The following is a 25,535-nucleotide window of genomic DNA, read 5'->3' on the forward strand; positions in this document are numbered from 1 at the left end:
ACCTTTATTGAGGTATAATTGGTATACAAGCTGGACAGTTTGATTAGTTTGGACATATACCAACACCTGGGATACCATCACCATAATCAAGGTAATGGATATAGCCAACACCTTTTGCCCCCCTGCCTTTTTTTTTTTTTTTAGTTTTAGTTGTTTGTGTGTGAGTGTTAAGAACACTTACATGAGATTTACCCTCTTAACATATTTTGAAGTACACAACACCATATTATTAGCCAGAGGCACTATGTTGCACAGCAGATCTCTAGAATTTATTCAACTAGCATAACTGAAAGTTTATATCCATTGAACAATAACCTCCCACCTTCCCCATTCTGGTAACCACTACTGTATTCTCTGCTTCATGAGTTTGACTTTTATAGATATCTATATAAATAGAATAAAACTCTTGAGAAGCTTCCAATACATTAAAAAGAATAGAGCACTCAAAAGATAAACCCATGTTGAATAAAAAATGGATGGGTGGAATAGAATAAAATATAACAGGAAAGAATAAGCAGTGGGAACTTTTCCTTTCCTAATGCAACAAATAACTCAGAAAGCAACCACAATTGATATAGTTTTAAATATTTAAATAAATAAAAATGGAAATGAATTCATAAGAGATGACTTTGAACCTTGTTGCACTATTAGAAGCTGAAATTTACTGGAATCATTTTAAGAAGAGAAGAAACACTGACTCATCTTCCTAGAAAAAGGAATTTGGAGTGATAAAGCACCATGGATCTAACTTATATTCCTGAAGACTTATCCAGTTGTCCAAAATTTGGAAGTAAACCTTGCCCTCCCATCAACCGTTCTTTGCATGTCCGAGTGATAATGTATTCTATTATGACTGCAGCCATGTTTATCACCATCTTTGGAAACTTGGTTATAATGTTTTCCATATCACATTTCAAACAGCTTCATTCTCCCACAAATTTTCTGATCCTCTCCATGGCAACCACTGACTTTCTGCTGGGTTTTGTCATTATGCCATACAGCATGGTACGATCAGTGGAGAGCTGCTGGTATTTTGGGGATGGCTTTTGTAAATTCCATGCGAGCTTTGACATGATGCTAAGCCTAACCTCCATTTTCCATCTGTGTTCCATTGCTATTGATCAATTTTATGCCGTGTGTTACCCTTTACACTACTCAGCCACAATGACCACCTCCGTGATAAAGCGACTGTTGGCATTTTGCTGGTTGGCCCCTGCTCTTTTTTCATTCCGTTTAGTTCTATCTGAGGCCAATGTTGCTGGTATGCACAGCTACGAGATTCTTGTTGCTTGTTTCCATTTTTGTGCACTTACGTTCAACAAATTTTGGGGGACGATATTGTTCACTGCATGTTTCTTTACTCCTGGCTCCATCATGGTGGTATTTATGGCAAAATCTTTATTGTTTCCAAACAACATGCAAAAGTTATCAGCAACATGCCTGAGAACACAAAGAGCGAAGTGAAAAAAAAACTTATCTAAGAAAAAGGACAGGAAAGCAGCTAAGACCCTGGGTATAGTAATGGGGTGTTTCTAGCTTGCTGGCTGCCTTGCTTTCTTGCTGTTTTGATAGACCCATATTTAGACTATTCCACTCCCATAATAGTACTTGATCTTTTAGTGTGGCTTGGGTACTGCAACTCTACTTGCAACCCCCTCATTCATGGTTTTTTTTATCCATGGTTTCGGAAAGCTCTTAAGTACATAGTGTCAGGCAAAATATTTAGTTCTCACTCAGAAACTGCAAATCTGTTTTCTGAAGCACATTAATAAAAAAAAAATGTTATAAAAGTGAAGAAAGTATTGAAAATGAGACATTATTTTGGCCTCATGCCTCACATTAATTATTGTATTAAATTTCAGTAATCTTGATAAGTGTTTTGTAACCTGAATGTAACAAGAGTTACATTCAATATCTTTGACCAATCAATCAATCACTTATTAATTGTGAACTCTGTATCTAATCAACACTCCCCTCTGAGTGGGGGAAGATATACAAAAGAATTATAAAACACTTCAGAATAGGTTGGCCTCGATTTACACACATGAGACAATTATAAACCAATATAAGAATAAAGAAAATCAAGTGCTAATGGTTTGGGTTGTTGATTCCACTCTAGGAATTCAGAAAAAAGAAGATTATTGTGAGTAACCTGTGGACCCATGGGAGAAGTGTGACAGAAGTTTGGCCTTTACTATTAACTAGCAGTCCACTTTATTGTTTGGTGTGGGATAATTATTAACCCTCATTATATAAATTATTCAGTCATTTCCTGACACCCTGAAGCTTATTACAAAGAGCTGTCCATAGGAGAAACTGTTGATTACAAATCATCATATGCAATTTGAGCTTTTATCCTTGGGATTTTTCACTTTGTGGTTTATATTTGGAATGACTTCCTGTTTCCTTGTCTCTACCTTCTTCCTCTGCAAGGTGTGTCTACACCATTGGCCAGCAATCACAAGGCCCCTCCTTGTACTTGCTTTAATCACTTTTTCTGAAAGTTGCCCTAAAGTCCTGACAAATAAATTTCATCCACACCACAATGCCTATGATTTAAGTCAGATCATGAATGTTTGGTGAAAATCCTTCCAATGATTATTCTGTGAAACATTAAGAAACAAACAGAAACTTTCTTTTACCTGATAGATTGGAAAATACATGAGTACATGTAACAGCCATGTCCACTTCCTCTCCTACCTGGGATTCCGTCTTGGGACGGAAAAGAGGAGGAGCAGAAGGCGGGCCGACTGCCCCTGAATCCAAGTCCGGCTTTAGGGCAAACTTTGGATAGAAAACTTAATTTTGGCTCTTTCTCACTCTCTTCTAAGCCCTTCTCTCACAGTCCTTGATTCCTTCTCTCACACCATGTCCTAGATCCAACTGTGGATAATTCGCCAGGCTCAACGTGTGCCTTGAAGGACAGTATGATTCCACAAGGATGACTCCTCTTCACCATCATCACAGTTTTCGTCCCCTGTACTTGTTGGTAGAAAAGCAAAGGTGCATAATAAATGCATAACTGAAGTCCTTTCATGTCTACCAAAGGATATTTACTGATGCAGTCTAACTGCTGGTCTTGAGAAGAACATTTTAAGCTGTATCCAGGGAGAGATATTGTGTGTGAGTAGCACTGCCCAGCTCCTTCCTCCTGAGAGTCCCAAAAGATGGTGGACACCGCCACTTGGACCTCTCCCCTCACAGTTGAAGACCGGGGTGCCCAGCTGACTTGGTCAGTAGAGCATGTGACTCTTGACCTCAAGGTCCTGAGTTTGAACTCCACATTGAGTGTAAAGACCACTTAAAAAAAAAAAAAAAGGTTATCACAAACCTTAAAACTGACTTGCCCCACTTCAATAGTGACAGGCACTTACTATCCAGTGATTCTTGTAATACTTGGACTTCTTCTCAGTTCCTGCTTTTAAAAGTCTCATTTGAGGGCACCTGGGTGGCTCAGTCAGTTAAGCATCAGGCTCTTGGTTTTGGCTCAGGTCATGATCTCAGGGTTGGGAGATTGAGCCCCATATTGGGCTCCATGCTCAGCAGAGTCTGCTTGGGATTCTCTCCCTTTCTCTCCCTCCCCTTCTGCCCCTCTTCTTGCTCTCTCTCAAATAAATAAATAAAATCTTGAAAAAAAAGCCTCATTTGTTTCTCTACTTCTGAACTATTTCTCTATTTTAAAAACATCATGACATGCATGTGTGTGCGTAACTTATTCATCACCCTTGTCATAGGTGGTAAGGCAGACTTCATTCAAGGGAGGCTACTACACTTTGGTTATTATTCAAGAGAGGCTACTACAGCATGATTTGTATAGTAGGGAAGATTGGACCCAAATCTGACTCCCACAAACTCCAGTGGGGATCTGTACCCAAAGAATAGGGTTTGGGGCAGTGGATGGAAAATTACTAAGAGGAAACACCAGGGTTAAAGGGAATGCTTGCTAGACTGACTCACCAGAATTTTTGCTGAAGGCAAAAAAGATGTTGAAGCTGGTTAGATACCAAGGGTGGGTGATTTTCGCTGAACTGACTTAGCTGGATTCTTTCTCAAACTGGATTTTACAAAGGCAGAGAGGGAAGCCCAGGTTCACGTCTAGTTAAGCACAGGGATTAAAGGAGCCTGATCAGAGTTTGGTCAAAGGAGAGAGGCTTGGTCTTGTGTGTCCCTCCTTCTCAGGGAAGCAGCATCAGGGGTTTCCCAAGGCAGAAGAGAGCACCATAAGGATGGCCAGCTTTTCAATATGTGGGACAATGGCATGTGGTTGTTAGACTGAGGACCATCTGTAGATATAAATCTAACTAAATAGAAATGGAATCATCGATTTGGATAGATTTAGCTAGCCAGCTGCATGAAATATATAGCTATAAGGCTACGGGAAAATTGTCTCTATTTACTGATATAGATATTAAGTACTCAATAAAGGACATACATGGTCATCTGTAAATATGCCTCCCCTCCCATCCATGTTAACTCGTGTTCTCGCCTCAGGTCTCACAGCTTTCCAATCTACTCTGCACAGTTATTTGAAGTTAACAACTGCCCTCTTAAATATCTTCCATGGTTTCTATGCTAGATTCCTTCTGTTTTCCCTAACAGGGAGCACAGATTAGGATTAGAATTAAGGGGCTCCCTTGCCCTGGGTTGTCCAATGGCATATTACCAATGAGAAGCACTTTGCAGGACGGGAGGAAGTTGAAAGAAAGGTGTTTAACCCAAACAACCTCTCTGCCACATTACCCTGGAGGTTGGCTGAGTGCCTTCAGGAAAGGTGATATGGAGTCCCCATTTCTAGAGCCATCCTCTCAAATGCCTGTAACCAGTGCCTTCCCAGGGCACTTTGGGCCCTGCAGGGTGGTGACACTGTGTTATTGCTGCCCCTGGGTACTAGGCTGTTTCTTGCTAGTTTTCTTAATGCTGCCCACGTCTTTGTATATAGTCCCTTTATTAAACTCTCCTCAAGCACCCAGGCTAACCGTTCTTGCTGGTTTTCTTAATGCTGCCCATGTCTTTGTATATAGTCCCTTTATTAAACTCTCCTCAATACCCAGGCTAACCGTGCCATCTGTTTCCTACTAGACACGTGGTGAATGTAGCTTTTCATTGTTCTGAGATAAAGTTTTGAAATTCTAGCCAAAGGCATCATGTCTGTCCATGCCCAACTTGGCCTTTCTTTGTATTTTCACATTTTTTCACATTTTAAATCATTCCTCCGTTTGCCCTACCCGGGGGGCAACTCACCCTCCTCTTCCACTTGGTTTCTCCTGGGGGGAGAGGTATAACTGGAGAGGGGCAGGAAGGAATCATCTGCATGCCGGAAATATTCTATGACTCTTCTGGATTATGGCTGTACAAGTCTATATGTATTTAAAATCTCATAAGCTGTATGCTTGATATTTGTGCATTTACTGGGTGTGTGCTGAACAACAATAAAAAAAATTTTAACAGTGTAAAACAGAAAAAAAAATAATGACACATTTTAAGTGGGAATCACAAAGCTATGGTGATAAATGCCCTAATATGCTAAATTCTCTTAAATACTACAAATACTGAAAATGACAAATATACAAAGATTACTTTTAAACTGAACACAAACTATACTAATACTTTGGATTTCAATGACCGCATTTCTATAACAAATTCAGAGCCTTCATAAGCATAAGTTATAAGGGTTTTTAAACCCTGCCTACAGCTAGATAAAGTTTTAGTTAATATGTATGAATGACATAAAGAAAAGTAAAGAAAAGTTGTTTAAAAATCTTTTTAATTTTTTAAAGGGAATGCATGCGTATTAAAAATGCAAAAGGAACCAAGGTCTGTACACTAAGTAATAAATTTCCCTTTAGTCTTTGTCCTTTTGTCTTACAGACTCTTTTTTATTTTTTTATTTCATTTTATTTAAAGATTTTATTTATTTATTTGACAGAGAGACAGCAAGAGAGGGAACACAAGCAGGGGGAGTGGGAGAGGGAGAAGCAGACTTCCCGCCAAGCAGGGAGCCCAATGCGATGCGGGGCTCGATCCCTGGATCCTGGGATCATGACCTGAGCTGAAGGCAGATGCTTAAGGACTGAGCCACCCAGGCTCCCCTGTCTTATAGACTCTTTTTTAGAGGCAATCACTTTCCTGCATATCTTTCTGGACATACACAGACATCTCCACAATCATATATGTATGCACATACCGTTCTCTCACACTTATTAAAAAAAAAATACCAATACATGCTGTTCTGAACACTTGGTTGTTTCACTTAATATACATCTCAGGGGTTCATTCTCTATCAGGAAAAAGTTTTGCTTAATTTTTCAAAAAGTCTGTAAAATATCCTTTTATTTGGAAATATCATTATTTATTTAACCTACTGTTTCTGATTTCTGCAGTAACAAGTCATGCTGCAGTAAATATCCATGCAAACATGTATGCATTCATCGCTGTGTATCAGTAAATACCTTAGTTCTTTGCTTTTTGATATTTATTTTACTGCATTTCAATGATTATGTTATATCCCTCCTCTTCCTGTGATTGAGTATGGTGCACAGTTACCAATGCCTACCCGGAGGGACACAGAACAGAACACAATGCTAAACTGGAATTAAATCCTGTCCTCTAGAAATTTGAATTTGAATTATTCTTATTTCTTTTATTTTACTTTATTCTTATTTATACTTTATCCTATACTACTTTATTCATCTCGGGGAATGAGCAGCTAAGAGTGATTCACTGGTAAATTAATGCCAAAGAAAGAAAAGATCTTCTAAGATCAAAAGGATGCCATTGCTTTTCCTTTGGCAAACTAAGTTCGTTTAGTAATAATCAAGTCCTGGTGCTCCAAAGTCCTTCTGCCCTCCTGGAGCCCCAGGAGAGCTGTGATGATGGGTCGGACAGCTCAGAATCCAACTGTAGCATTCAAGTCTGTGCATTACATTTTATCAAGCTCACTGAGAAGCTATTTTCATGCTAAATAATTTTGTTTAGTCAGACACCACTAAAGCACTTGAACCTCAGCTTGAGCCTGGACAAACTCTTAAAGCCATTTAAATAGGACATAAGTCCTTCAATATCTCTTAAAACAGTTTCATAGTTAATTTCTTTCAGTTAAAATAACAATTTCCCTTTTTACTTTCCTGACTGGACTCTGCCTGATATAATGAAAATTTATAAAAATACACTATGATGTTATTAGTGCTCTGTCTAGGAAGAAGTTTGGAAGGAGAAGTTTTGTAAACCCAGTGAACCATCCCCATTCACTGAGGCTTTTTATTTTATAAAGAAAAGTCCTCAGTGGATGAAATAAAGTTGGTTTTTACTAGTTAGCTTAAATACAAATAATTTGATGCTATTTTTTTTTATAAATACTTAAACTCTGATGTGGTCTAAAGCACTGAGTATTTAGATATAACAGTTTTGTGTCCTCAATGGATGACAAAATTATCAGTGGAAACAGCTTGAAGCTTGGTGTTCAGAACTGTGGTCCCCTAACAGAAACACTTTCCCCCAGGGATCATGAAAACACCCACATGATGATAGAAGTTTTCACTTTTCATTTGGTTGGTTTGAAACATGGTTCTTACTGCTTTTTGTTTGACAAATTATGGACTTAACTGCAGTGTGAATATCACTGAACTGTGCATGGCAACAAAAGGAAAAGGTATAAATGAGCCAAATTTTCACTAGGGATTAAGGTATTTATTTATTTATTTTTTTTAAGTGATGTGGTCAGTTGTGCATTTTATTTGTTTATTTATTTGTTTATTCATTCATTGTTCTAAAGATTTTACTGATTTATTTTAGAGAGAGAGAGAGCAAGCCTGAGTGGGAGGGGCAGAGAGAGAAAGAGAGAGAATCTCAAGCAGATGCGGAGCTGAGCACAGGGCCAGATGCAGGGCTTGATCCGAGGACCCTGAGATCATGACCTGAACTGAAACCAAGAGCCGGAGGCTTACCTGGCTGCGCCACCCAGGTGCCCCGGGATTAAAGTGTTTAAAAACATCTATCATTTGGTAATAAGCGGAGTGAGCATTTTTTGGATTTTAACTAAATTTTCTCCTTCTTTATTCTTCCTTCTTTCCTTATCTTCCCTCCCTCATTTCCTCCCTTCCTATCATTTTTTTCCTTTTTCTCCACTTTGGCCTTCTGTGAGGCTAGTCCATGCTGTTCCTTTGAAGTCAAAGGGACAATCACACAAACTGATTCACCCTCCCAGAGCCAATTCTCTGGTGACCTGCTGTAATTGCTTTGCTGGCAGCACATTGCACATTGTTAAAGGGCACACCTGTCCAAAGTAGGACAAAAGTAGGTAATGTGGCCTCAGGAGGCATATTCTGTGTATATGTACTGATGACAGCATAGCCTGCCAAGAGTCTACCCATAAGAGCTTGGGCGTAAGTGCCTTTTCTGGTTGAGTATCAGCAAAGAGGAGAGCCGCCAGGCATATTGCCGGGTTGCGTGGTAAGAAACCTTAGCACAACAGATAATTTATCTCTCAAAGATTTTAGCTCCAAATTACCTCATCAGACAAATTCTGGTAAGCCAGAGAAGAATATATTTAAAGAAGAAAAAGAGCAGATATATTTATTTATTTATTGCTTGTTGAAAGGAACCAAACTTAAAATACTGGTCTAAAAAATAAATCTAGATCATTTAAAAAAAAAAAATCATGGAAATTCTAAAGAGACAATGATAGGAGGACCCACAGCACTTTTTTTCTTAAATTACTTCACAAGTAAGATCCCTTACCTAAGAAACTACTCAATGAGTGAGATACATCAAAGGAAGAAAATATCTTTTTTTTTCCCCACAGAAATAGTCTCAGAGGTAAAATGACTGAGCTATGTCACCAGCAAGGGAAGAAAAATCATGCCTGATAAAGCAGGTATGATTTGTCCTTTCCTAAAATTGCCACTTTATTTACAATACATTATTGAGTTCAATGGATATTTTCCTTCTTATTTGAGGGAAATACATATATATTAACAGAATTTTAGGTAATTAATGCTTAGGGAAAATTATTACGTGAGTCTTTTTTCATTTTTTTTTTTGCAATTCTGAGGAAATCATTCTTTCAGAGTCCTTGTGTCTGTTTCCTTATTATGTTATTTTTTCCCTTAAAGAATTAAACTTGAACTAAAAGACAATATAATTCTTGCTCCTCTCCAGAATTGTTTGCTAATGTTTCTTACTACCTCCTAGCAAAAATGACTAATAATTTCCTATGCTTGCATCCTGTGATTGTTTACAATGTTGTCACTCATTTGGTCCCTGGAAATATTATTGGTTCAAAAAATAATAATAAAAAAATAAAAGGTATAATAATAATATTCTCTGAGAAAAGTGAGATGTCATAGTGAGTTTAACTTTGTTTAATCTTATTAAAAATCATTGTATCTTTTTTGGAAGTGAATCTTCAAAGTAAAGGAATCGATTCTGTTATATTTTTAAATAACAAAACCTCAACTGCACTTGATTTCATGACCATTTTGTTGTTTAAGGAAGTGGTAGACCAGCAGTCACATTTGCATTTGCTTTCTTGCTTTTGTCATTTGGGGCCAAGAACGTACAGGTAGGGGCTTAACGTATTATTACCTTTGACATTACCTTCACAATTCACCCGTGTAATAATTTTTTAAATAAATGTGTGCATCTGACTCTTTTTGTCTTACTCTAACACTTAAATGTTTAAACACTTTCCTGTAACCTCGGATCAGAAACTTGAGGTGATGCATACCCTGTTTCCTCCCATACAAAGTAAATAAGTAAGATGAAATAAATGAAACTCACTTCACAAACCTAAGAGGTTAAGTTATATCAATTCTTTCAGGCATTAAGTTTTCAAAACTGAAACTTCAAACTCCCCAAATCATACCATGAACTACTGAAGAGCATACATTTTGTACAGTGAATGCTGTGTCTGTGGGTATACAGCGACAAGTGCTTAAGTAATTTTGTGGTACATGTTAGCTGTCTTTAAAGATAATTTTTAAAAGAATTAAAGAAAAAAATTTAAATTCATGAAAGCAAAGAAGATAAAAAGCAGAATAGAGTTAATTCATTAAAGAAGTTAATTTGGTATTTAAGACTTCATTATATTCAGTATTTTATGGCTTAAGTGATAAGTGATCAAATAATTTGTACTGTGTGTTCCAAAATTGATAATCCATAGTTTAAAAAGGACTTGAATAAATCTTTGTCCTTCTTACCTCTTACTTCTCTGTGTTTTGTTTTCTCAAGTTCAACTCCATTGCATAATATTTGAATGGCACAATTTATCTAAAGAAAAATATATCTAAAGAAAAATGCAAATCCGAGAAATTAAATTATTATATCCAGAGCAAATAAAATGTGCCATAATGTTAAAATTTCAAATAATACACATTGGAAAAAATTGCTGAGCTGTAATAGCAAATATGGTAAATTATTTTCAAAGGTACTTGTATTCTCATTTAATATGTTCTTCTCAGGCTAAAGTCCACTTCTCCAACCTGGCTTTAGATCTCAGTAATGCTTGTCCTTGGTCATCAGAGTCATACATCCAGTGCTGGCACTGGAAAAACAAATCAAACCTCAGTCATACTCTGGGTGAGTCAGTCTCATTATTTTCACATTTTCAGGGCAAGAGCATGAAATATGTAAAGTGACAGTTTAAACAATGAGCACGCCTATCTGTCAAATTTGTTACCAATAGAAGCCTTGCAATCTGTGGACAAGGAGACCTCAACTTAAATTTGAATTCATGGATGCAGTTGCTATATAAAAGGAGATAACCCACGAGATTTACAGAATCTTTCATTTCAGTATTCCCTCCCCCTTTTTTTCTGAGATTACTCATGTATATAATTTTGTAGGCTTTAGCACATTTTCAGTTTACCATAAATTGCTCTAAATGCTAAAAACTATATTGTTCACATTGGAAAGAGAAATGTTTCTTAAATTAAATAGTGTGTATCAAGCAACAGGATCCAAAGAATTTGCAAATACCCACAAGAGAAATTAAGGGGGAAAAAAAGCACAATCTTTAGATTGTAATTATTGTTTGAGCTGAACACTATATAATGGTTCTATCGGTCCCGGGTATTTTTGAGGGGATTTATCAGCAAAATGGTTAATTTAAGTGGAACAGAGAAAATTCTTGATCTGTCTATAGATTTGGAATCCTGAGAAAGGGCTACATATTAGTGCAATCAGAACATGGGCATTTACCTGGGTTGCTTAGGTGGTTTTAACTGGGTTACTTAGACGTTGGGTGACAATAGTCATTTAGTTGTCTTTAGTTCCTTCCTAGTTAAGGGACAGTCTTTAGACTAATACTATTAGCATCTCCTGAGAGCCAGTGAGAATTACAGACTCTCAACCTCCACCCCAGAATCAGAATCTGTGTTTTAAAAAGATCCTTAGTTGATTCCTATGTACTTCAATATTTGAGAAGTAATGCTCCTGGTAGATAGGGAGTTCAATTTGGGCTTAGAAATGTAGCTAGCTGGGCCTTTCTGAAACTTTGCCCACCAACAGTTTTCCTTGTTTTTCCTCTTTCTTTCACAGAAAGGAGAGAAGCATAGTACTTTTGCAAAAGACTAATAGTATCTACAGGACAAAGACAATGAATTCACCTGATCTTTGGAACACTTCAGAAGTACAGTTTTGCTTTGCTTTGGTCAACAATTCATGCCCTAGAAATGTGAGGTCTGTGCTGAGTGTGTGTGCCATGTACGTTATCATGATTGGTGCTATAGTGATGACCATGCTGGGCAAGCTGGTTGTGATCATTTCCATTGCCCACTTCAAGCAGCTCCAGTCCCCAACCAACTTCCTGATTCTCTCCATGGCCACCACTGACTTTTGTTGAGCTGTGTGGTCATGCCCTTCAGTATGGTCAGGTCAATTGAGTCCTGCTGGTATTTTGGAGACCTCTTTTGCAAAGTCCACAGCTGCTGTGACATCATGCTCTGTACCACCTCTATTTTTCACCTCTGCTTCATCTCGGTGGACCGCTACTATGCTGTTTGTGACCCTTTGCATTATGTCACCAAAATTACCATCCCCGTGATAGAGGTCTTTCTGCTCATCAGTTGGTCCATTCCCATCTTTTTTGCCTTTGGCCTGGTAGTCTCAGAGTTCAACATAATTGGTGCAGAGGACTTTGTTGCAGCCATTGACTGCACAGGTTTGTGTGTATTGATATTTAACAAGCTCTGGGGGGTGCTGGCCTCCTTTATAGCCTTCTTTCTTCCTGGGACTGTCATGGTGGGGATTTACGTACACATTTTCACAGTAGCTAGGAAGCATGCTAGGCAAATTGGCATGGGTCCTACCAGGAAACAGGGAGGGTCAGAAAGCAAAATGAAAGTATCATCCAAAAAAGAAAGCAAGGCCACTAAGACTTTAAGCATAGTCATGGGATTGTTTGTGCTGTACTGGCTGCCCTTTTTTGTCTTGACAATCACAGACCCTTTCATTAATTTTACAACTCCTGAAGATTTGTACAATGTCTTCCTCTGGCTGGGTTATTTCAATTCCACTTTCAATTCCATTATATATGGCATGTTTTATTCCTGGTTTCGCAAAGCTTTGAGGATGATTGTCCCGGGAACCATCTTCCACCCTGACTCTTCCACCCTAAACCTATTTCCTGCAGATGCTTAGGCAATGTTTTCCATTCTCCAAGATTCTTTCCTGGTACAGAATCTTGGATGCCCTTTCCCCCAAAGGTAGGGCCATGGACTTCCTGGATAAAGATATTCTTCCATTTGGTGTTATGGACACCTAAGTAAGAGCAATAGATCTAGCTTTCTGGGTGTACCAGAGCTACCAAATTGGTCAATTTCCGGGGGTTCTGGGGAAAGCACCTCCAAAAAAAAGAAACTCTGCCCTATGGCTTGCTGATTCCTGAATTTACACAATTAGGGATTTAGAATTTCATTCCTTTGGTTTAAATCAAATGGGGATCTCCTTTTTTTTCTTATAAACATCAGAAGAGGAGATATAGTCAGTCTTCACCCATTGACAGCCACACCAAGTTTATCTAAATCTTTCTTAAGATTATTGTTATATCTTAGAGGAGTGGGGGAGAGAGCTTCAGAACACTGGGAGTCTGGATTATTGAGCATGTGAGTGATGTGGAAGGGGAAGAGGAAACAGACAGGCACAGCTACTTTCATTTTGTTTTGTTTTGTTTTGTTTTGGGGTTTTGTTTTTTTTTTGGTTCTGACTTAAACCTCTTCCAAAAAGAATTGATGTGAGTTTTCTAATATTTTGATAAAATTGAACTGTCTTACTGAGTAAGAAGAATGAATAAAGAAAGAGTTTAGGAATATATTCTTTCTCCCAATATATAATTGTATATATATATACATATACATGGAGAGAGAGCGTGTGTATATACATATAGGTGGTATTTCCATCTCTTTGAGTGTCTGTATGTACATACTAATTATTCACCAAGCTTGAGCTTCATTCACAAACTGAAGTTCCTGCCCTCCCCTAGAGTTTTAGGATAATACTTACTGCATCAAATGTCTCTTCATGTCTTTTTCTGTCTTTCTCTTCTTTCTACCCCATAAACTTATTTTGTCCTTTACAATCTTCTTTTCATCCTTCACACCATCCCTCTGTCTCTCTAATCTGTTGGTTCTCCACCAGGGACAGATTTGCCCCTTGTGGACGTTTGGCAATGTCTCACATTTTTGGTTTTCACAACCAGGGAGGGAGTGATACTGACATCTAGAGGGTAGAGGTAAGGAATGTTGCTAAACAGTCTACAATGCACAGAGCATCCCCCACAAAAAAGGTTATCTGGCCCCAAACTTCAATAGTTCCATGGTTGAGAAACCCTGCTTTAACCTTAGCTAAGCTCACAGCTTCAATATTCACGTCTATGTAGATTCCTCTCAAATGTATTTATTTTCAGCTGTATCATTTCTTCCAAACTTGAGTCCCTCATTTCTTACTACCAATGAAGTATCTTTTTGAATGCTCCAACAAGATCTCAAACTCAATGTATCCAGCATCCCCTCTCTATGCAAACCCCACCACCCCAAACCTGTTTCTCTGACTCCTGCTTTGTACCAGAGTTGAGTGCACACCGGTGTATTGGTTCCTCACTAGACTATAAGCTTATTTTTTGTGACACTATGTCTTTCTATTTTCCAATTTTGTATCCCACAGTGTCTGGTATGGTTCCTTTCCCCTAAACATCTCTGAACATGTTCACTGGATAACTGAAACAGAACTTTGAAAAAAATGGGAGTTACTCAAATTCACAGAAATAAACCGTTATAAAGCAAAGGGTGTTAGACAAGTAGGGGCTCCTTCTCTTGAGAGAGAAGATGGAAGAAAGAGCCTATTTATAAAGAGGAAATTGAACTGAATTTAATTCCTGTTCTCTTTGGTCACATGTATACAGTGTTGTATTAGGGAACTTGGAGACAGGGCCAACAGAGGCACTTAGTGGAAAATGACTTACTGACTCAGAAACAACTGCAACCTTCAAAATGAGGCTTTCATGCTCATAGAGTGAGCTTCCTGAGAATAGAAATCAGATCTTCCCTTCCCTTTCCTAATGACTCAATAGTAAAAGTGTTTTATAGAAAGGTTTGGTCATGTAGAAATATTGTTCACTATCTCATAGATTGACAGACTGGCAAATTTCTTAAATGGAGATATTCAGTATAAGGACTCTTCCAGCTGAATAGAATATATCTGAAAACTTAGAACTGTTTCTATGTGTTTTAATTCAATTTATTTATAATCTTTGCCCACTTTTGCAGGAAGTAAGTTTCTTTTCAGAATGATAACTTTCAGACACTGGTAGGTTGCAAATAGAAAACTTGTTATCATTAGCAGAGGTTTTATTTTATTTTATTTTTTAAAAAGATTTTATTTATTTATTTAACAGAGAGAAAGAGAGAGCACAAGTAGGCAGAGAAGCAGGTAGAGGGAGAGGGAGAAGCAGGCTCCCCGCTGAGCAGGGAGCCCGACTTGGGGCTCGATGACCCGAGCCGAAGGCAGTGGCTTAACCGACTGAGCTACCCAGGTGCCCCCCATCAGCAGAGGTTTTAATGTTAAGTGCATTGCATTACAGTAATTCTTATAGTAATATCAGAATATTTGGTTAACCAAACCCCCTTCATCCTATGACCTGGCCAAATGACATCATACATCCAGGCAGGGCATCTTAATCCTTGAGGTTTCTAATGTTCATATATATTTATATATGTATATATCATATATATGTATATGATATATACATATATATATATAAATTCTAAATGCTGTTGTGAACTTTTTTGCTTTTTTGACTCTAACCACACTGTAGACTATCTATTGGGAATGACTCACTACTCCAAAACACATTTAATAACATCTCTATTACGTTGAGAATTCCCAATACTCTCTGGATCTACGTGTTCTGTTGAATAATAAGAGCCTCCGGTGAGGCGCCTGGGTGGCTCAGTCAGTTGGGCATCTGCCTTTGGCTCGGGCCCTGGTCTCTGGGTCCTGGGATCGAGCCCCACACTGGGCTCTCTGCTCAACAGGAAGTCTGCTTCTCCCTCTCTGTCTGCCCTTCTCCCTGCTTACGTACTTTCTTTCTCACTCTCTCTCAAATAAATAGATAAATTAAAGGAAATAAAAGAGCCTCTTGAAGCCTGTACTTGTAATTTGGTCATTTGAATATAGCACATTTAGGTCTTGAGATGTTTCAGCAAATTATTATTATTATCAAAGGACAGGATTTGAAATCAAAGTTAGGTTTTGAGATGCTTAGTAGAGTACTGGTTTATTCTTTGATGATTGCAATAATTCAGTCCTTCAGGAGGAGATTTCCTCTGCCCCTAATCCAGAAGGCAACATGCCAGAGGGTAAGGTACTCCTTCCTTTTGAAGAATCAAAGGTGGAGGAATTCCTCAGGCTTTAGGCCGAGATAGACCTCCTTCTTGGGTCTGATGGGGCAATAGATAGAGCACCATAGGATGGCAGGAGCGTTTTACCATCTGCTTTCCATGATGAGTCTTTTTTTCCTCTTTAGGGATTCAACAAGGCTGTTTGAACTGCTAGAGCCTAGGGACCGAACAGGAAGGGCAACCATCACTCAGTACCTACTCATTTTGTCGTTCAATCCTCAGAAGAGCATAAAACGTGTGACTTAATATCAAGGAACTCGGATCTGAGGCCTCAGGCAGGTCCTTTTTGTAGGCCAGCATTTTCTTTTGCCCACTCAAACACAGCTAAATAGAGGAGAAATGAAAGAGCAAGAGGAAGCTTCTGCTGCAGTCATCATCACTCCTTACCTTCATAAAGAACTTTTGTCATTTAAGACGGATGCCCGTGAACATCAGCTCCATTATTTCTCAAAACAGCACCACATGCTCTTCCCAAGTGAGAGGTGGCTAGTCCAAGGAAAAGTGAATCATTCCATTATTACCCTAAACACAATGGTCTTCTTTCCAGAATGTAAGTAGGTTGAGTAGGGCAGCTCTCAGGAGGACGATGACTTCCATGGACACCTTGCTCTCTGTATTGAAAGCCACTCAGGTCAATAAATAGTTACAGAGCACCTACTATGTGCCACATGCTACTCTTTGAGTGTTTGTGGTTCAGAGATGAATAAAATTGAAATCCTGGCTTCAAGGGGCTTATAATCTAATAGGAGAGACATAACCTCTCAATTACACAACATGGTAATATGTCCTATGATAGAGCCAGGCACAATTAGTTATGGGAATATGGAGGAGGAAAATTTTGCCCAGCTTGGGGTGTAGGGAAGACTGTCTGCATTTTAGGTCAAAGGAATGTATCATCAGATTGAACAGCGGAGTCACTTCCAACCACTGAAATATCTAATCTTAGGACTCCCTATAACCTCTAGCTTAAACCCCTGTTCCTTTAAGAGATTATGCATCTTTTCCAATATGATAAGATTCAAAACCAGGTCTATCTCTTGGTAAAGCCCATGCTTTTTACCTCATCTACTGCTAACCCAGGCTTTCCCTTTCATATGCCTTTAATTGATCTTTGGATTGCAGAGGGGCTACTAAAAACTGGAAACCTTAAACTCCTTAGACAAGTTCTGAAATTGCTTCTTTATTTGTATCTTCAAGGGAATTGCTTTTACTCTTCTTTAAGTTAAAAGAAAGAAAAGAAAAGAAAAGAAAAGAAAAGAAAAGAAAAGAAAAGAAAAGAAAAGAAAGGAAAAGAAAAGAAAGGAAAAGAAAAAAAAAAGACAGCCCTCACTTCCTCAGACCTTAGTTATCAATGGCGATTGCTGCTTCGGACTGCAAATCCGAACAGAGGCAATTCTTAAAAACTTGCTAACTGCCTGTCCCAAATATTGCTGAGCATTTATGGGCTCCTTGGGGATCTTTGTTAGATCTTTTCTTTTTTAGAATGTGTCCTAGTAGCCTTTCTCTTTCCTGGACCAAAACTCATAGTTTATTTCAAGGGAGTCTGACATTGCTTTGGGAGGAAAACATTAATATTCCTTTCTTCCAGCCTAGGCTAGTGGCTTTAGTGTTATTAAATAGCAAGACTAATTGTTAAAATCCTAAATCTAAACAACACTTTGACTATCTTACAAATATTCCACTTACTCTTATTTCCTGTTTCTAAAATATATAGCCACTTCAAAGAAAGCTGGGGAAAAGGAACATCAATGAATCCTGAGATAAGCAAGAAAACCTAGAGGATCTAAACTCCAATGACTTTTGCTCCTAGTAGTTGTGTAACAGGAATATATTTCTGAAAATGAGTGGAAGAGGGGACAAGAGCCCTAACTTGGGAGGGTTGACACAGGATCTGAACTAATATCCACTCACACTCTTGTCTGTCCAATTCTGCTTACTCTGTGACAGGAACTGTTCCTAATACTCATTCATTGTCATGACAAAATTGTGGTGTATGTATATTGTATTATATTCAATTAATAGATGAGAAAACTGGGCACAGAGCATTAGGTAATCTCTGACTTAGGGATCATACAACTAGAAACAGTCTTTTAAAATTCTGCATCTCCAAATAGATTCGTGATTGCATATTGCATTTAAGGTTTGATGTAATATATCCCCCAAACAAACAAAGCACAAAACTTTTTTGAGAATTTCCTTCTTCAGGCCTTATTTTATTTGTAAGACATTTGTCTCTATTTTTCACAGACTCTTGGTCAGATTAAACTTAGCTGTAGGACTTCCTGGCTGATTGCAGACGGACTATGACTTAAAACCAAAGGGTGTAATGGTTTGTGATAATGCAGGATCCTTCCTGGTCTGATGATCAAATTCTGGAGTTAGAAATCTATTTCCATGCACATGGACTTGGTACAAGGCAAGTTTCTAGCAGTCACTACTGGGTTTAGCCCAGGCTTTCTAGAGAAGCTGGAGATGCCTGCCAACCTCCTTCATTTTTTTTTTTTCCATTTTCTTTCCTTCATTCTTTTTGACCTCTACACCTTCTAGAAAAGGCCCCGCTGGCAGATCTAATCTCTTGTAACCTTTAGAATTATGTCATTTTTGCAACATCAGTTTGACTTATATTGTGCAATGATCTCTCCAAGACCATAAAGAGGCATTCCATCCTCTGGAGGTTTGGTACCATGAATCAGAAAGAGCAGAATATATTGAATGTATTATTTTCCTTGATAATATCCATGTGAAGTAAGGACACATAAGTCTAATTGTAGGTTCTCTTACCAATTGGGAGACAGGGGGATGAAGAGGATAAGTGATGACCTAGGTAGTAACAGAACCAAAATCTAACTCTGCTGTATTCAGGGAAATGTTTCATCTCCTGTGATTTCTTTAACCAACACAAAGCATGGAGCTAAAAAATAATCATGATGAATCCAATGTGCGGTGTCACAAACCAAAGGGCTTATGATCAATTATTCTCAACTATTTTGTTGAAAGAAATGTACACGAATAATCCTAAAGCAGAAGGGATATATGAAACTCACTAAAAATAAAACTAAAGAACATATAAAACCAGTGTCTTCAGTTTTCATCTCTAATTAATTGGCAGGATAAATGATCCTGTCTTGAGTAGGAGCCTAAAACTACTGAGCCTTGCAAACTAGGTCCCTTGGTGCTCCTCAAGCCTTCATTTGCATGACATACCACACTGAGGACTAGTTGCTATTTGGAGTATAAAATCATTAACTGGTTGTGCATCTGTTATCTGTGCGGGTGGGAGAGAATTCTACATACCTGTGTTTACCCACTACAAGAAGGACTTCTTCCGATGAAGTGATCTGATTCCTACCTATGTAAGTAGCTTAGAAACGGTTGAATTCAATTTATTAGAACTTGTTTAAAATTTCACAGGCTAGTGTTAAGATAGATAAAATACTTTTTCATGTCAGAGAGTTCTTTAGGGTTTATAAACAATGTGTGCTCTCTTTAGAAATTGTGCAGTATGCACAACTGAAATCAGGTCATTCTCTGTGCTTTTAATTATTTGTATTTTGAATTATTTTCTTGGGAACAGTTGACATGTAATGAAAAAGCTTAAGCTATTGATTTTACTGTCAATTTATTTAATTTTTGAAGGGAGGAGCCAGAAGTTATTCCTTCCCCAAGTAACGATTTGTTACAAAGAATGAATTTTTCCCTTGGTTCAGACTCATAACTTGAAATCTCACTTTACATTTGACAACAGGTGAACTTATCAAAAATGGAAGAGACACCCTCTCAGTAATTGTATAATACCTACTGTGACATAGCCTCCTTTGTCTTTGTGGGAACATTTAACTTACATTCTTCTTCTTTTTCCTTAAAGATATAGTCTACGCTAATTTCAAAAGGGCCCAGGTAGACAAAACAGAGCTAGCAGGGAAGTGACTCTTATGAGACCTTAAATCCCATGCTGCTTTGATTTTCGGAGCACATTTGATTTAGTACCCAAGGAAATTGCACTAAGTTCCAAACTGTCCTTCAGTTTCTCCTCTATATCTTTCTTTCTTTTTTTGGCTGGGACAGGTGGCCAGTTCCAGAGAGAGGAAGAGTAGAAACCGTAAATGAGCGCTGAAATATTGTTTGTATCCTAATTTCACATCACTTTTCATAATCATAATCAAGAGTTTGGACTATTTCTTTTTCAACATGTTCCCTTTAGAATCCCTGTCTGCTTGGAACCCCACCACTGCACAGGATGGTAAGCCAGATTCATCCATTTCAATGATTACTGAGTAAATGTATTATATTCTTAAAGGAATATCTCCTTTTCCTTTAATAATTGAAACTTGGAAATAGTGGATTATTTTGTAAAGTGATAATGATCCACATCTTGCCATTGCAATATTTCTTCCTTTAAAAAAAAATCACATAAGTTAGACCTACTATCTTTCCAGGGATACCAGTATATGATTTTCTTTGGAAAAATAAGTACTTATGCCACATGCTTGTTCAGCATTGAACCAAGTGTTTCTTACAAGCTATTACTAGTACAGGTACTGACATCTTTTATGTACATTTTGCTTCTGTCTTCTTCCTAAATCTTTTCCAACAGGTCTCTAGTAACTCCCACATTTCTTACTGAATATTTTCAAATTAATAATTGCTTATTTGGAAAACTTATTTGTAAATTAATTTGAGGTCTCTGAAGCACAAATATATAGATAGATGTAACATAGATATAAACATAAACCAATCTCCATAACCAAAGAAGTAATGTTTTAGTTTGTCATTGAAGTTAGTTGAAATGAATTTATTTCACTCCATTTCTTTCTTTCTGGCTAGAAAGATAACTCCTATTGACTTTATTGTTTTTCTTAATTAAAAATTATTTATCATAAACTACTTTTCAATGTACTTTTTTAACGCCTAATTTTTCTTTGGAAGTAATTATTCTCTTTTCTAATTAACTCAAGTATTATCACATAGTTAAATGAAAAAAGAATTGTAAGTTAAAATTCATCCTAATATATGTAATTTTGAGACATCAAGGAAACAGTGCCTTAGATATAGAAATAAATATAATTTGCAAAGTATAAATCAGTCATTACTCTAAAAAATAGTTTCTTCTGCTTAGAAATAAATCCACACCTCTTCCCAATCCACTGAACATGGCACTTTATGTCCTAGAAGAACACTCAGCTCATCACAAGGTGGAACTCCACACAAATTTTTAAATGCATATTTAAACAATGTTAGACAGGTTTTTGTTGAAACAGGACTTCTCAGAGTCTTTAATATGTCATGTCTCGTGTTATTCTCCAAGAGCGGGATATAGTATGCAGTCATTCCAAAACATTGTTGATGAAGAAACTTCTTTTCCCTGGAGTACTTTATAGGATGATTGTAAAACATCGTTGGGGAAATGTTGGCTCAGAAGACAGGGAGAATTAGAGGCGTCAAAACCTGAGCAGAGGGGTAGAGGTAAGAATGTCTCCACTTTGAAATGGAAGATGCCTGGGGAGATGTAGGGAGAGGGAAAGGTGGAGGGGCTTGAATGTCAACCTGAGGAAGGTCAAAAGGGTGACTATTCTCTTGGTAGTTGCTTAGCTGTTTTATCTCCATATTTCCTGGACACTCTGTGCACTTTCTCTGTTTCTTTGGTCATGCTATTCCTTCAGCCTGAAAATCCCTTTCCATCCTCTCCCTCCTGCAAAAACACTTCTTAATCTCTTAAGGCCCAGCTTAAAGCTACTTCTTTAATATGTCTCCCTGATTTTCCAGCGAGATGCTAATCCTCAAACACATCCTTTATCGTTTAAACCTTTATGAATTCCAAGCCATAATTGTCAGTAAATTCAGTTTTTCTACAAGATTTTCTAAGGCTTTTGTTCTGTATTCCTGAAGCATTGAACCCAGAACCCAGAACACTAAGTCTTCAAAGATATTAGTGAAATGGATCAGTGAATGAGTCAGTATAAGGATGAATGCCCATTGTCCTCACATAATTGTATACCCTACGTTTTCAAAAATAAACTTTTTATTATTTTAGAATAGTTTTAAATTTACAGGAAAGTTATAAAGGTAGTACAGAGAGTTCTTATACCCTGCCACCCCATTTCTCTTATTATTAACATTTTAGATTAGTATCATACATTTCTAATGATCAATGAACCAACATTGATATATTATTATTAATATATCAAGATAAAGTCCATACATTATTCAGATTTCCTCGGGTTTCCCTACTGTCCTTCCTCTGTTCCAGCTTCCCATTTAGGATGCTACATTTAGTGGTTATGTCACTTTAGGCTCCTCTAGACCCTGACAGTTTCTTTTACTCCCCTTATCTTTGATGACCGTGATGGTTTTGAGGAGCCCTGGTCAGATATTCTGTAGGATAGTCCTCAGTGAGGTTTTGGTTGATGTTTTTCTCCTGATTATACTGGGGTTATAGGATTTTGGGGAAAAAAGACCATAGAAATAACATGCCATTCTCATCACATCATGACAAGGGCACTCTGCTATCAACATGACTTGTCAGTGTTGAAGCTGACTTGAATCTAGCTGAGTTAGTGTCTGTCCTTTAAAAATTTTCCGCAGTTAACAACATCGCTTCTTGCCAGAGTTACAGATTCTTAAAGGTGGGATCCTATTACCTGTTTTTATGTAAGCCAGCACTGATTTGGTACACTGTGGGCATGGGGTTCATGGTTCGTAAGTGAAAAAAAAAAGAATGCGTGAATGTTTTTATTGATGTATATTCCACTTATCTCCTAAAACTAGCAAATTTGCTATTGAAATTAAGTTTTGTTACAGAAAAAGAAAGAACTAAAGACTGCTTTCAGAAGAGAATCTCCCCCTATGAAAAAATAATATTCAGTGTGTTTGAACAGAACAGCATAGCACAGAGGGCTATCCATAGCAACCACTTACACAGTTTAAGTAGCAGTAGCAGTAGCAAAAAGAGCAGACAAATAATCATTTATCATTTGGGGAAATACAATGCCTTCTGCTTCCTACGCTGGGGGAGGAAATAATTACACAGGATCAGAGTAATCTGTCTGGCAATCACAACAGCCCAGTCAGGATGGTGTCTATGTTTGCAGATGCCCCCCAACCCCCAAGAGATCTCTCCGGATTCTGAATCAGACAAGGTGTCTGTGTTACTCCACACGCAATCTATAGATAAATATTTCAAATCTCTCTCCTCAGACATTAAGCACAATACCTTTAACTGCTACCCAAAAGGCTTCCTTGGGAAATTAAGCAAAGCAAAAGAAAGCAAGAACCTCACGAAGGCAATTCACAGGTGAAATTTTTGACAGGTTTTGAGAGAGTGAAAAACTTTGTAAGACAAGAGGAAAGGGGATTGAAGAACAAAGATGTTTTCAGGTGACATTCTAGAACAAAAGAAGAGTCAGTGAATTAAAAGAAATGAGGGAGGAAAGTATTTCTAGAAAGTGGGATATGCTGAGCTCTGAAGTAATTAGCAAATAAAAACTTAACATTTATTAGGTAATGCATGCTTTTGGAGAAGTGACAAGGAAGTGCACATCTTAACATGACTGGAAAAACACTGATCTACCCCATTAAATTTGAAGAGTAATTTGTTTTCTCCTCATGAATAGTCCTATTTGATTTTTTAAAACTCATTTCATTTGGAAATTGTAAAGATTTCTTTATTCTTCAGTCCAATTGCTTACATTTGTTCAGAGAACAAATTCACGGTGGCTGAACTGTCCTTGAAAATCCAACCACTCACAATAACTTTGATGGCTTTCTTGAACCATGGGTAAAATAAAGCATAAATCAAAGGGTTCATGGCTGAATTATGATAAGCACACCAACAGCAAATCTCATAAATATAGGCAGGGGTTATGAAGCCTATATAAGCATTAATTAATGAGTCAATACTATATGGTAACCGGGAAATCATAAATACTACCACTGTGATGCCCAGGGTTTTAGTGGCTTTTCTCTCTCTTGGCCACTCTGGATTTGTAACTGTCTGATGACAATTCTGTTTTGCCTCCAGTATGTTCAATCTTTTTAGCTTGTCATCTTGCCACAAGAAAAATATTGCTAGAGAGAATTACCATAATAAGGATGGGTATAAAGAAGGATAGACAATCTATCAACACCCAGTTTTGATTTAAAACTGTCTGACAACCACCTACACAGTTGAGGGCACTAGATAAATTCCTCCAGCCCATCATCATAGACACCTGTGTAGAACACGGCAGCACTGTGTACAAGGGGCAGGATCCAGGAGATGCTGACGCATATCCCTGACACAGACACCGTGAACTTGCTAGGAGAGACCAGAGGGTCAGTAACAGCAAGGTACCTGTCAATGGAGATGAAGAACAAGTGGAAGAGAGAAGAGTAACAAAAGGCCACATCGCAGCACGTGTGGAAGGTACAGAAACTTGGCCCAAAGTACCAGCAGCTCTCCACGGACCTGACCATGCTGAAGAGCATGACGGTCACCCCACCCTCCAGGAAGTCAGCACCGGCCAGAGAGGCCAGAACATTGGTGGGAGAGGGCAGCTGTTGAAATGCAGGATGGAAATCACCACCAGGAGGTTTCCAAACACGGCACAGCCCCAGAGCCATACAGCGTGTAGAGCATCAGCCGGGGGCCAGGCGAGCAGGGAGCTTTCAGGCAGGATCTGCTCACGTTCTGGTAGCAGAGCTGCTCGGCGGCAGGGGGGGATGAGTCGGTGCTCATAGTACTGCCTCCAACAGCAGGTAAACATAGAGAAGTTCTGCCCTTGGTCAGTCACACCAAATAGAGCAGTTTCATATTTCCCAAAGGCAGAGAGAAGGTCGTTTACAACTGCCTACCTTTGTCAGAGTTATCAGATAATATCTCCGTGGCTTGTCACATATTCATATTAATTTTAATCTCTGAACATATGAAGTAATATATTCAATTTAAATGCTCAATAAATCCTAGCAATTATTAATTATAATTTTTATTTTTACTCTTTAGCATCTAATTGAACCAATTTTTCTAAATCCAATAAGAATTTTACTTCAAGTAAGTCTGTAGCAAATTTGCTTTTACCATAGGAGATTTTTTTTTTTTGTCTTGCAACTTATCAAACATCTTTTATTACCTGGTCTTGATACAGGGGATATTCCTTTTTGCCAGTTAGTAATAATTGTGTGGTTTGTTTTTTTATGAGTTACCTTTTACTACCGCCCCCCACAAAACTCTGTGATGTTAATGATAAAAACTCCCAAGAAGCACAACCAAATCCCATCTCTCAAGTCATCCCAAATCAGGTGCAGTCCCTGTAGTGCGAAGTGTGAACAGAGAGAAGAAATTTGTATTTCATAATCTCCACTTAAAATTCATATTTTGATATAGCATTGGCCCGATACTAAAACCTAACAGAGACCATGTGAAAGACACAAAGAAAAGGACACCTCACTCATATAAAAAAAAATGCAAAAATCCTAAACAAAAGTTCAACAAACCAAACCTAGAAATATATAAAAAGATAATACATCATGATTGGAGTCTATACAAAGAATGGAAATTTGCTTTAACATAAGAAAGTAAAATAACATAACTCACCATTTTAATGTATCTGAGGAATGCAAAAAAAATTATATAACATTCAGCAATTATTTATTACTAAAAGATTCTTA

General features: G+C 37.8%; 3 protein-coding genes across 3 annotated transcripts; 2 read left to right on the forward strand and 1 right to left on the reverse strand.

Moving 5' to 3' along the window:
* Positions 1-738: 738 nt before the first annotated feature.
* On the forward strand, positions 739-1,769 carry LOC114225667 (trace amine-associated receptor 3-like). Its single transcript, XM_028125394.1, is given in 4 exon segments — positions 739-1,375; positions 1,378-1,463; positions 1,465-1,525; positions 1,528-1,769. Coding segments are annotated over 4 exon segments (1,026 nt in total).
* Positions 1,770-11,593: 9,824 nt separating this feature from the next.
* On the forward strand, positions 11,594-12,636 carry LOC114225612 (trace amine-associated receptor 4-like). Its single transcript, XM_028125313.1, is given in 2 exon segments — positions 11,594-11,831; positions 11,834-12,636. Coding segments are annotated over 2 exon segments (1,041 nt in total).
* Positions 12,637-23,574: 10,938 nt separating this feature from the next.
* Positions 23,575-24,606, reverse strand: TAAR6 (trace amine associated receptor 6). The gene is given in 5 exon segments (XM_028125388.2): positions 23,575-23,860; positions 23,862-24,073; positions 24,075-24,430; positions 24,433-24,477; positions 24,480-24,606. Coding segments are annotated over 5 exon segments (1,026 nt in total).
* Between the last annotated feature and the right edge of the window lie 929 nt (positions 24,607-25,535).

This window comes from Eumetopias jubatus, unplaced genomic scaffold (assembly GCF_037043125.1).
Source record: "Eumetopias jubatus isolate StellerSeaLion01/CBP00866 unplaced genomic scaffold, mEumJub1_p1.0 scaffold_6, whole genome shotgun sequence".
Lineage (NCBI taxonomy): Eukaryota > Metazoa > Chordata > Mammalia > Carnivora > Otariidae > Eumetopias > Eumetopias jubatus.